Below are 13547 nucleotides of genomic sequence, written 5' to 3'. Positions count from 1 at the left end.
TAAAAGAAGTAGCATGTCACTTTTTTGTGAATCTGCAGCGTTTTTGTACCCATTCCATTATAGAAAACCGCAGGGGTAAAAAACGCAGCAAATCTGCAAGAAAACCGCAGCAAAAACGCACAAAAAACACTGCGGAACCGCAGAAAACACAACAGATCCACAGCTGTGTTTTCTGCCAGGAGAGGCAGAATCCGTACCAGAAATTCCTAAGCCTAATCCGCAACGTGTGCACATAGCCTATAGGTCAGTATGATAAACTTGTACAGTTTTTTTTTTTTTTTTTATTTATAAGTGAGATCAAATGTACTATTACTTCTTTGTGTCAGGCTGGAGTTACTATTTATAATAATAATAATAATAATTTTTATTTATATAGCGCCAACATATTCCGCAGCGCTTTACAAATTATAGAGGGGACAATAGACATTTAAGCATAACAGAAATACAGTTCAAAACAGATACCAGGAGGAGGGAGGGCCCTGCTCGCAAGCTTACAAACTATGAGGAAAAGGGGAGACACGAGGTGGATGGTAACAATTGCTGTAGTTATTCGGACCGGCCATAGTGTAAGGCTCGGGTGTTCATGTAAAGCTGCATGAACCAGTTACCTGCCTAAGTATGTAGCAGTACAGACACAGAGGGATATTAACTGCCTAAAGTGAATGAGAACATAATGCGAGGAACCTGGTTTTTATTTTTTTTTTTAATTAATTTATTTTTTTTAAATAGGCCACACAGGGATCATTAGGTTAATGCATTGAGGCGGTAGGCCAGTCTGAACAAATGCGTTTTTAGGGCACGCTTAAAGGGACACGGTCACCTGAATTTGGAGGGAACAATCTTCAGCCATAGAGGCGGGGTTTTCAGGTGTTTGATCCACCCTTTCCTTACCCGCTGGCTGCAATATTGGATTGAAGTTCATTCTCTGTCCTCCATAGTACATGCCTGCAAAAGTACTATGGAGGACAGAGAATGAACTTCAATCCAATATTGCAGCCAGCATGCAGCCAGCGGGTAAGGAAAGGGTGGATCAAACACCTGAAAACCCCGCCTCTATGGCTGAAGATTGTTCCCTCCAAATTCAGGTGACAGTGTCCCTTTAAAGCTGTGGGGATTGGGGATTAATCGTATTAACCTAGGTAGTGCATTCCAAAGAATCGGCGCAGCACGTGTAAAGTCTTGGAGACGGGAGTGGGAGGTTCTGATTATTGAGGATGCTAACCTGAGGTCATTAGCGGAGCGGAGGGCACGGGTAGGGTGGTAGACTGAGACCAGAGAGGAGATGTAGGGTGGTGCTGAGCCATGGAGTGCTTTGTGGATGAGGGTAGTAGTTTTGTACTGGATTCTTGAGTGGATGGGTAACCAGTGTAATGACTGGCACAAGGTAGAGGCATCGGTGTAACGGTTGGTGATGAATATGATCCTGGCAGCAGCATTCAGGACAGATTGGAGCGGGGAGAGTTTGGTAAGAGGGAGGCCGATTAGTAGAGAGTTACAATAGTCCAGACGAGAATGAATAAGTGAAACAGAGTTTTTGCAGAGTCGAAAGTAAGAAAAGGGCAAATTCTAGAAATGTTTTTGAGATGCAGGTAAGAAGAGCGAGCCAGTGATCGGATGTGGGGGGTAAATGAAAGGTCAGAATCAAGGATAACCCCAAGGCAGCGGGCATGTTGCTTTGGAGTAGTGGTGGAACCGCACACGGAGATGGCAATGTCAGGCAAAGGTAGGTTAGTAGAGGGAGAGAACACGAGGAGTTCAGATTTTGACAGGTTTAGTTTCAGATAGAGGGAGGACATGATGTTAGAGACAGCGGTAAGACAATCACTGGTGTTTTCTAAAAAGGTCGGCGTGATAACAGGAGAAGAGGTGTATAATTGGGTGTCGTCAGCATAGAGATGGTACTGGAAACCAAATCTACTGATTGTATACTGCCCCTATTGGACAAACAAAGAGAAGAGGAGGGGGCCTAGGACTGATCCTTGAGGAACCCCAACAGTAAGGGGAAGGTGAGAGGAGGAGGAACCAGCAAAACATACAGTGAAGGATCGGTCAGAGAGATAGGAGGAGAACCAGGAGAGTACGGTGTCCTTGAGGCCGATGGAGCGGAGCATAGTGAGGAGGAGCTGATGATCCACAGTATCGAATGCTGCGGAGAGATCCAGGAGAATTAGCATGGAGTAGTGACCATTAGATTTAGCTGTTAGTAGGTCATTAGAGACTATTTAGGCTTTTGCCATAATATCTGGGTCTGTCTGGTGAGCACTGCAAGGATCTCACTGGCTACTGGTCGTTCTGGTCACAAGTAGTAAAATGTACAGTGTATACGTAGTTTAAAGGAAAGGGGATTCCAGAGTCAATATCTTCAATAAATAAAATAAAAAACACACTTTATTAAAAAGTCCAGTACAAACGCGTTTCAGACTGCTGTCGAGTCACTGCATATAGAAGAGTGAATCGGTTCACTCTTCTATATGCACAGATTAAAGACAGCAGTCTGAAAAGAGTTTGCTAGTTATGCTCGATACTGGAGCTGTGACTTATTATTAATACTTGCCTAATAAAGTGTGATTTTAATGCAGGCCTAGATGCTGGAATCTCCTTTCCTTGCATCGGATCTCCCAATGGGTGAGCTGACTTTCCCCCCCCCCCCCCCCTTTATTACATGTATACATATTGTCCCCAAGACCTGTCACCTTTACAAAAGAGATGACAAACTGATTGCAGCTTTGGTCAAAGTGTGGAAACATTTTTGAGAGGTTTTCTTGGGGTGAGCCTGGGGATACCCACTGTACACAAATAAGGGATAAAAGGAAAAAAGGAGCACGGCTATACATTACAATAACAAGACCGGAAACACAAAGCCGGCATCTCATGCACACCAGGGGTCCCGCGTGTGCACAGTGGTGTGGGAACCCTCGGACCAGCATTCATGGTTATTCATACTTGGGAGAAAGACGAGCGCTGCCAGGCACTTCTACTAGGACTGGCCGTGTAATAACACCAAAATAACTGGATCCCATAGTCATACGGTGTTGAAGACAGCAGAGCTGAAGAACCACCATTCATTTTATCAGGGACCCCAACAATATATAGAAAATTACTTTTCAATTTCGACTTGTGATTAAAAACCATAAAGTGTGTTCTAGCCATACTAGAAATATCATGCAGAGAAAATACCGATCAGGTTCTGTAAAACGCAGGTTACTAATGGAAGAGAGTATGGGGTGACTTATTCCTAAATAATTCAGGCTCCCGCTCATGTTGCACATTTACCGTTCTCAGTGGCCGGTCTCATTGTCAGTACTTGCTGAAGGGAGACTGAATATATTACCCATTCACTACACAAGGCTGCCCAGACTCCTTTGTTAAGAGTGTAACAAATAAGTGGCTGCAGAAACAGACTATATTATGCAACATAAGAACAAGGAAAATTAACTTTGTGGAAAAAGATTTTCTCTTTGTATTTTGCGGAATTACAGTGGATTTTACATAGCAATGAAACAGTTAAAATCTGCCACACATCTATCCAACTTATAAGAAAAGAAAATTGGCTGCAAAACACCTTACGTTTTCACGTCATATTTTAGCATTTAAAAGGAACTGTTCAGCAGGTTTTTTTTTTAATGTAATCTGAGAGCAGGACGATTTAGGGGCTTACTAGGACTCATTTACTAGGCTGTGTGTTGCTGTAGACAATAAAACACTGATTGCATCAGCAGGAGATCATCACTACAGAACTAGGTGTCTCATGCCTCCTAGTCAACTGCTCTGTGTAACATCGCCCCCACAAATGATTGTCAGTATAATGTCTACGGTCAGTGTACACAGGAAGCTGCCAATCAGTGGTGTGGGCAGGGTTATAAAAGGCTCAGCATTCTGAGTACTGCTAGAATGGCAGCAAATAAAACTGATGGTATCAAAATGACAATAAGCAGACCAGTAAGGCTTCGTTCACATTTGCGGTGCGTCGGGCGCAACCGCGGCGACGCATGCGCCCCTATATTTAACATGGGGGGCGCATGGACATGCGTTTTGTTGCGTTTTGTGACGCATGCGTTTTTTTTTGGGCGCAAGCGTCAGGGCACAGAGGACGCTGCTTGTTGCATTTTTTTGCGCTATAAAAATGAACGCATGCGTCCCAAAACGCAGCGTTTTGAATGCGTTTTTGCGTGCGTTGTGTGTTGCGTCGCCGAGGCAGCGCACAACAACGCAAATGTGAACGTAGCCTAAGTGACACAATGCTGGAATCAGTATGTCTACCCCTATCATGATGCTCTCGGATTACAAAGAAAATACCTGGTGACCGATTCCCTTTAAATGATAAAAGATAAAGATATCAGATCTCATGAATTCTCAACTAAAATGTGGAAGAGGTGGTTTCACATAGACCACCTCTGTCCATGTGCCCCATTAAGCTCATGTGTAAGGTGCTCTTAGGACTCACTTCCACAAGCCAGAATGGGGTAAGGTTGAGCCAAGAACAGGTAAATTGTGCCAATTACTTAAAACTCAATCATTCAGGATTCATAGCATGTGAAGGAAAAAAAAAAAAAAAAAAAACTGTCCAATTTTCATCCAGAAAACTTGGGCGATCCCAGCCCATATTTTATCCATGTGGCATCCAAAATACAGAAAAGAATAGTGAATGCTGAGATTTTATTTGCATGGACACCAAGTCCTTGTGAAAAAAACCTCATTTGTACAGCTCTATTGAATAACATTGGTCAGTGTGATGTCCGATTATTATGTGGATGGCATGTGCCTACCCTACCTACTGTATCCTCACCCATCCCTTGTAGATTGTGAGCCCTCGCGGGCAGGGTCCTCTCTCCTCCTGTACCAGTGGTGACTTGTATTGTTTAACCCCTTAGTGACGGAGCCAAATTTTTGAAATCTGACCAGTGTCACTTTATGTGGTAATAACTCTAGAACGCTTCAATAAATCCCAGTGATTTTGAGACTGTTTTTTCATGACACATTATACTTTATGATAATGGTAAATTTAGGTCAATATGTTTAGTGTTTATTTATAACAAATATCTAAAATTTGAGAAAAATGTAAAAAAATTTAGCAATTTTCTACATTTGAATAATTATCCCTTTAATCCAGATGGTCATACCACAGCAGACCATGAATAAATAACATTTCCCACATGTCTGCTTTACATCAGCACCATTTGTAAAATGCTATTTTATTTTGTTAGCATTTTAGGAGGTTTAAAAATGTAGCAGCAATTTTTCATTTTTTCAAGTAAATTTACAAAATTTATTTTTTAGGGACTTATCCATGTTTGAAGTGACTTTAGGGGTCCCATATATTGGGAAACCCACAAATGTGATACCATTTTAAAAACAGTACCCCCTGACATATTGAATACTGCTGTCAGGTAGTTTATTAACCCTTCAGGTGCTTTACAGGAATTAATGCAAAGTGGTATGACAAATGAAAATGTGTATTTTTACCACCTAAATGCCGCTAACTTCTGAACAGATTACTTCAGCCGTCAGACTCTAAGGCCGCTATTTGGTCATGAATTGCCATCGCAAACATCAGGACCACACAATCATTATCTGAGGGCACCAATTTAGATAAAGTGGAAGCTCTCACACTCTGTTAACCATTTATAATGATGTAGTCACTATTTACAGCAGCATCCAAGGGGTTAAACAGATTTGGGTGGTGCAAACACTGATCATGGCTGACACAGCAAGTTGTCAGCTATAGTGTACAACTGACAGATGCTAGATTGTTACCTGTATGGGGAGGCTATTCTCTTATATCTCAGGTCAGTTAAAAGACGTATTGGCTGTCATTAAGGGGTTAAGATTATTGTACTTGTTTATTATGTATACCCCTCCTCACATGTAAAGCGCCATGGAATAAATGGCGCTATAATAATAATAATAATAATAATAATAATATGCTCATCTGAACGAGCCCTAAATAAAAAGAATATGACCTAATTTAGCAATGTTTTAGTCTACGCCAACTTATAGAACACATTCTGTGCTTACCCGTACAAATATGAGCGTGTTACTGTCTCCGACCTGGTACTTTCCTTCGGACACCTTTATCATTGGAAACTGTGAAGGACACTGACAGCAGCCAAGTATCTCCCGGACCTGGAGGACAAACCAGAAGATTCACCTTCAGAATGAGCCTTATAAGAGGCGGTCTGTGAATTACCAGCCGTGGTCACATGGAATCCCAATGTGGCCCGAGATCGCACATTCACACTACTGCCTATGTGAGGCGCTGTATACATAGTACACCTTCCTCAGGATGTGATTTCATCCCCATCAGATCTGTATACTCTACAATTTCCCCTCAGTTACGCCCATGATATTGGGATAAGCAGCATTACCTCAGGGGGGGGGGGGGAACGTGGCACACAATGGGCTTTTCAGTATAAAGGAGTATGAACTGACCAGAAGTGACTCACTTCTGAGCAATAAAAATCACTTAATGAGTTTTTTTTCCAGGGTCAAAACGAAGTAAAGCCATTAAGCTTTCCTCAGGAAGTCTCAATCACCTTGGAGATATACAAACAAGTGAAAGGTACGGAGAGGAAAGACTTGGCCTGACATCACTTCCTCAGGCGGTGGGAGAAGTCTGCAATCTATCATTAGGGTCACTAATTCGCAGCACAATGGTAGACCGGCTCTTCATACGAGGAGCTGACAAATCTAAAGGATCCCGGGCCGAGGAGACGTGCACGCAGTATTTATAGACATTACTAAGCACGGACTGACCCGACTGGATGAAGACAGTCTGCGTGGCAGATGCGGAGACAGTTTAGGTTTCTTGAGGAAAGGGACGTAGTGCAGCAGCCAGATCTACTGCATTGTCTGTACACGCTTTTTTCTTAATAGGATCCATTCTGGAACCTGCGCGCCCCAGAGGCTCCTCATTTGGTAACATCAAGGACCTGTCGCTAGGTCAAAAGTGTTTGTTTTTTTTCCCAATTCTTGCTACTCCCCTTTGCATTTTTTCTTTTATAAACCCACCATACATTTCAAGAGATGGGTCCTTTTCACAGAACATCCTGACGACATGTCCCCTTGTAAAGCCCATTAGCACTGAATGAAGAGACGCATATCTCAAACTTTATGGAGGATGGAAAACAAAGCAAAAAACAGAATATTCAGGAACAGCGGGTATAAAATAAGGGCAGAAACTGGAGACTTGACCTGGTGACAGGTCCTTTTTAACCAGCGCACAGAATATATTGACTAAGTCTTATAGGTGCCTCCATTAGTTGTGTTACCAGTGGCAAACGTGGCCTTTACACAAGTCTGGCTGTGCTACAACTACTCCCATCATCAGGTACTTATTAATGTGGACAATCTTCTGAATAAACACACACACAGGGTGCAAAGTTCCACATTATGGCCATATAAAAAGATGTTTGCAGGAGACAAAAGCCTCCATAGCTATTTAACCACTAATTGTTGGTAAGATAAAGATCTATATAGACATGTCATATATCCAGTTTTCTTGATCAACGTCTAGCCAATCATTTGGAGAATAATATGTAAATCATAGGATAAAATCAATGAGCATCTACCCTGCACTAAGCATATAGTAATAGTACATGTAATAACATGAGGTACTTAGCTGAGCGGCAGTTCTCTGCAATGTTCACCAAACATCGTATGGAGCCGTTCCGACTCCGCTCACAGAAAACATCTGCCAAAGCTGATGACTGCTGATAGGCCGGGGTCACGGGTGCTGGACCCTAATGATCTAATACTGATGACTTGTCCTAAGAATATGCCATCATTTTCTAAAGTAATGGATGACACCTTTAATAGTGCTGAAACGGAATACCAGTGTTTTTTATGGTCTACGTCTTGCCACCGCTATGGAGAAAGCTGGCAGTACATGGTCCAATGTAAATCAATATGTGGGTTCAAGTAAATGCTTACCCCATGGACCGAGAGACTGTGTAAGGACTAGATATATATGATATACATGATACACATAAAAAAATATATATATAACCGCTTGGCACGTTCTCTAAACCGTCATCTCCTTACAGGTTGACTACATAGCTTATGGGATTTGCCTGCCCTGACAGATAGATGCTGGAGCATAAAGACTGTTCCAAAAGTTATCCCAGCCATCCATAAATCCCACCCCAGGCCAGAAACAAGATCCTTTTATTTTCCCGTACATGTAAAGATTTGTTTCTCAGCACTAATGAGTATTCTTTTCTTTCTTTGTGACCATTTTCTCCAAGAAGGATCACCCTGTTCTAGATCCTGCAGTCATCACTAAATCAATGAGAGCTTTGGAAAGAAAATGGACAGAGAAAAGACGGCAATGGTGCACACCGATTACACAGATGTATAAATGGTCTCATTATCTAGCTCCTTCAGACACGAGCTCACCAATTCATCCAAGTTCTTCAGATCACATAAAGTACGAGGAGGCCTGGCAGGCATTTGAGGCCGTGGGTATCCTTTCTGATCTGCGTTTGGTCGGCCCCTGCTAAGTTCTTCTTCAATCTCTTCTTCCATCTGAATCAGCGTTGGTGCTGGCATGCCAAAACGCGCACCTCTCCGGGCCACCTCAAGCAAGCACAAGACAAAACTCTTCTCCCCCTTCCTCAACACCAGGTCATTGGTCTCAAACATCAGCACCTCTGGTATGCCAAGCTCCTTGCGGCACCAGCCGATGAAGTTTGATACATTGTCTCTGGCAAGGAATGAGCTGGGAAGGGCTCCCTTCACTTGGAACGTCACCTCTTTTTGTGGTAGCCTCATGGTGGCAGCAGCATCAGGATACTGAGTTTTGAAGTCTCTAGCCAGTCGGTTCAGATTGTTAGCATGCTGACATAACGTGTAGCCGGTCTCCAGAGCCTCAAGAAACGTGGCGGCTTCCATGTCCAAATCATAAAGCATATTGAGCCAATCTGTAAGGTCCTCCTTCATGGCCTCCAGGTACTCCTCGCTGGAGCGGAACGGTCGGATGCTCTTGGAAGCAGATGACTGGATTTGGCTTTGGTCTGCCATTGCTTCTCATTCCACTCTTCAGTGATGTGACCTAGGCAGAGAACAGTCAGTGATTACTTGTTATCAGAGCCATCACCTCTTCCTTTAGGAGTCAAACATTAAAGGCAGAAAGATCTTGTTATAGAGCTGCGAGGGGAATTGTAGCCTATAAAATTGAGAACTGATATATATCTATCCACAATGATCTATGAGTATCTGTTACATCATTGCAAAACCCAGGGTTCTCTATAACAGTGACAGCCACATGAAGAGCAGAGGCACCCTCTCTTCTTTAGGCTGAGGTCACTCGCGTGTATACGGACCGCAATGCCCAGACTGACCGCAGATCTCCCGACTATAGCCAAAAGCCTTAGAGACACATACTAGGCTGCAAGTTATGTTGGGAGACCCATCTTCAGATTGGAATTGACCTCAGTCTAAAACTTGAAATCATTCATAAAATGCAACAGGTCTCAGATGTGAAAGCCCTCATCTTGGACCACCACTGATTTCCAGATTTTGTACTGGAAATCTGACATAAGATAGTCATTCAACTAGAAGTCCACATTTCATGGGTTGAGATGGCCATGAGGGACCCAGTAGGTTCTAACCGTGGCAATTACTCCAGTTAGTCTCAGTACAGAAAGTATTTGAGGCTTCCACCAAGTACATGCCCACTACATATACCTCCGACACCAGGCTCAGTCACACGGCATGGCACAGACCTAGACGGCTCCATGTACAGGAGGCAGTGTTCTTTTCTTGTGATGGTCTTTTGTGTGGTCCGTGGAGCTTTTCTATATGATATTCCATTGTGTACAAGCCCAAAGGCTAAATGGCATTCCTCCACCCTCTGTCAGTTGAATGGGGACCAAGAGGCTAAAGAGCGCCCCTCCGCCCAGTGAATGGGGGCCTAGAGGCTAAAGGGCGCCCCTCCGCCCAGTGAATGGGGGCCTAGAGGCTAAAGGGCGCCCCTCCGCCCAGTGAATGGGGGCCTAGAGGCTAAAGGGCGCCCCTCCGCCCAGTGAATGGGGGCCTAGAGGCTAAAGGGCGCCCCTCCGCCCAGTGAATGGGGGCCTAGAGGCTAAAGGGCGCCCCTCCGCCCAGTGAATGGGGGCCTAGAGGCTAAAGGGCGCCCCTCCGCCCAGTGAATGGGGGCCTAGAGGCTAAAGGGCGCCCCTCCGCCCAGTGAATGGGGGCCTAGAGGCTAAAGGGCGCCCCTCCGCCCAGTGAATGGGGGCCTAGAGGCTAAAGGGCGCCCCTCCGCCCAGTGAATGGGGGCCTAGAGGCTAAAGGGCACCCCTCCGCCCAGTGAATGGGGGCCTAGAGGCTAAAGGGCACCCCTCCGCCCAGTGAATGGGGGCCTAGAGGCTAAAGGGCACCCCTCCGCCCAGTGAATGGGGGCCTAGAAGCTGAAGCGCTCCCCTCCACCAGGTGAATGGGGGTCTATGGAGGCGACTGACATCTATATATCAGGAGGATTCATTGCCGTATATAGTAACTGTAGTGCATTTCTATATGTATATAGGACCCTGCAGTTTATTGTTAGGGGTATGACCCTTGTTGTATCAGATGAAATCTGATGCTCTGATGGCCAGGTACACCCCGGCGTGCCCCATACAGGTGACACTGCGATTAGCACACCGTCCACATACCAGCCTGCAGTGGCCGCATGGAGGACCCCACCTGCTGCCTCACCCGGAGGGCCGCTTACCTAATGTCCGCCGCTCCCCACCCCCTCAGAGCCCGTGCACACAGGGGAGCTGCCGCTCATTGTCGCACGCACAGAGTGTCGCGCTCATCTCGCCCTGGAAATGTCTCCGCCACTTCTTCATCCCGACGGCGGAGCCTCCTCCCCTGTGATCCGGGCTCCGTGCGCTGGGTCCGGGCAGGACAGCCCACAGAGGGCGGTGGAGCAGACACAGCCTCGCCCTTCCACAAGGTTAATCGGCGGCTGTAATCCTCTGCCGGTAACTGACAGCAGCAGCATCCCTGTCACGTCAGCCCCGGTCCTGTCCCGTCACGGCGCACGTGATGGAGGACCCCCTGCTCCCTCCTTAGCTCCAGGGGGCTTCATTACAACTTCCTGGCAGCCCGGGGCGGGAGGCAGAGAACCGCATGGAGAAGATGACGCTGCGCTTCTCCCGGGGAGGAGGGGGATTCCGCTACTTCTGCCGCAGGGCACGGAACCGGTCACTTCCCGGCATTTAGTCATCATTGGAGTCATCCCTCTCCGGCCAGGGAAGGGAATGTTTAACACTATCATTGCCAGAGGTACCGGCGACGACCCGCAGGAGCAGCGGCTGCGGCTTCCTGCGCCTTTAAGGCTGAGCTGCTGCCGCCGGGCGGAGGAGGGCGCGGCCCCGGCTCTCCACACTCCAGACGCCTTGGCCTCAATCCCAAGTTTATAGTTTAACGTCTTGGCCAATGCGGAAAAAATACGTAATGGCCGAGCTGTTGACTCTTTCAGTTCCGCCCTGCAAAAATATAAATGTAGATTTACCAGTTTTACCTGATGGACAAACACTTTCCATAGAAACCTGCTGCCGAATGCTGTGAATTTGGATATGGCTGAGGTTCCTGTAGATGGGTCCGGTTCACCACCTCTGGGCACTTTTTAATTTTTACCTGAATTCATGTAAAATAATGTTTGCAGTTTAGTTTCAGTACAGATATTGCTTTGCTTCTACAGACTCTCTCTGCACCTCTAACTTTAATATGGCCATAAACCAGCCGAGAGGGGCTCAGACAAAGCCAAAAGTCACAAACTAGCCCACTGGACCCCCAGAAAGAGCTCACTGACGGACCCTCAGTAATCTCATTCTGCAGCCAGATATACACAATGCAAACATGGGGCAATAGTACATAAAGGGTACAATATGTTCAATAACAGAAAATTGCTTTTATATAGAAAAAATAGGCATCTTATTCTGTATGTAGATTAGAGAATCGAGAAAAAAAGGGTCTCATCGGTCAGGAAATCGATATGATGCCCACTTTTCAAACGCTGTTCCCACTGCCACCCATTGGAGATTTGGGGGGTACTTGCTGTATAGCTATGTTTATTATCTGTCAGTAGGACCGACCCCCTAAGCCATCAATATGGCTATGTATGTCATAGGAAGATGAATAAAATGATACCTTGATATCTGCGATCCGATGTCTTATTCCAGAGAAATCCACATTTTTCTTATATGTAAATGAGTTAAGATCTATGGGCGGGACATAGATCTCCCTGAGAATCTGCCTCCAGAGCTTATTTTAAATGACGGGAGAGTTACCAGTGTGAGACATGTAGATCAGACTGTCAGTCATTACATGTCTCACACTGGTAACACCCCAGCTGTTCTGTTTTTTCCCGTTTCTTTTGTCTGATCCTAATCCCTATTCTTTCTTCAAGATTTCTTAAATGGCTTCTATGAGAAGTAAAAGCAAAATGAAGTCTCAGCACAGATCTAGAGTTTCCTGCCCACAGATAAGTGTAATCTTAGTGTCTGGGGTTGATCCTCAGAGGTACAGCAATTCCTCTGTAGGTTTCTAGCCCAGCGGCCTGAGACAGCGCAGGAAGGAGCCGCGCATTCAAGTCTAATGCCTGATTCCTTCTTACAGCCGTACTGAACTTTATAAAGGAGAAGTGGTTGCTGGAGATTTCTCCTCCTCTCATGTTATTCTGTTTGGACTGCTGTAGGCAGCTCGTGAACTTGGTCAAATGGAAACCGAATATGCAGAGACCAGTGAGTTGGGTAGGACCAGGTGAGGGGAAGCCAAGGAGAACCTGGTCCGATGACAGAATTCTGGAGTAAAATGTTTTGGAAAATTTTGGAGCAATGCGAGACTTTGCTAAAATTTGGTGACTCTTGGCATCATCACACCATTGTCACCCAGCTCCAACAAAGTGGGCAGAACTGGGACAGGAGTGTGGCGACATCCGCTTGTTAAATTCATCAGATTTAGCTTTCCTGACACCACAAATCCTATTCCAGTTCCCAATTGGCGTAAGACTCGGGGTGAGGCACACGCCTTTATAGATGCGCCTCTTCATGAATAAGAAGCATTTGACTCCAGCACGCCCCCTCACTAACACCAGTGTGAAACCGCATTAGCCTTGAAGGACCATGCCCAGATTCACCCTGGCCAGTTTGGGCATTATATTACCTGGATGGTTCCCTTTAAAGGGACTATGTCAGCACAGAATGATTGTTGAAACCAAGTACAGGCGCTCGCTCGGTGCATCATGGCGGGGCCAATCATTTATGTGCATTTTTCCACCTATATGTTTTCCATCTTTCTCTGACCATTTCTGGCTCTATGAAATCAAAGCTGTCTATCAAAGAAGAGGGGGATGGAGATTGTTATGATACGGTGGTCTAGGAGCAACATGGAACGAGCTCTGAAGGAAGTGGTAACTGTACTGACCGCAGTCCCTAAGCTCAACACAACACTAGAAGTAGCCGTGGAATGCTCCTAACTCTCCCTAGGCATCTCGTCACAGCCTAAGAGCTAACTACCCCTAAAGAAAGAAGCAGGAAAACTATCTTGCCTCAGAGAAA

General features: G+C 45.5%; 1 protein-coding gene across 1 annotated transcript in view; it reads right to left on the bottom strand.

Moving 5' to 3' along the window:
* The window catches only part of GAS2L1 (growth arrest specific 2 like 1), a 35591-nt gene extending 24207 nt beyond the window's left edge, over positions 1-11384 (bottom strand). Inside the window, exons 1-3 of the mRNA XM_069759982.1 lie at positions 10712-11384; positions 8395-9049; positions 6016-6123 (exon numbers count right to left, since the gene is read on the bottom strand). Coding sequence (XP_069616083.1) covers positions 6016-6123; positions 8395-9018 — 732 coding nt within the window. The 5' untranslated portion in view covers positions 9019-9049; positions 10712-11384. The remainder of the gene's footprint in view (positions 1-6015; positions 6124-8394; positions 9050-10711) is intronic.
* Between the last annotated feature and the right edge of the window lie 2163 nt (positions 11385-13547).

This window comes from Ranitomeya imitator, chromosome 1 (assembly GCF_032444005.1).
Source record: "Ranitomeya imitator isolate aRanImi1 chromosome 1, aRanImi1.pri, whole genome shotgun sequence".
Lineage (NCBI taxonomy): Eukaryota > Metazoa > Chordata > Amphibia > Anura > Dendrobatidae > Ranitomeya > Ranitomeya imitator.
This window is presented reverse-complemented; position numbering and strand designations above follow the sequence as displayed.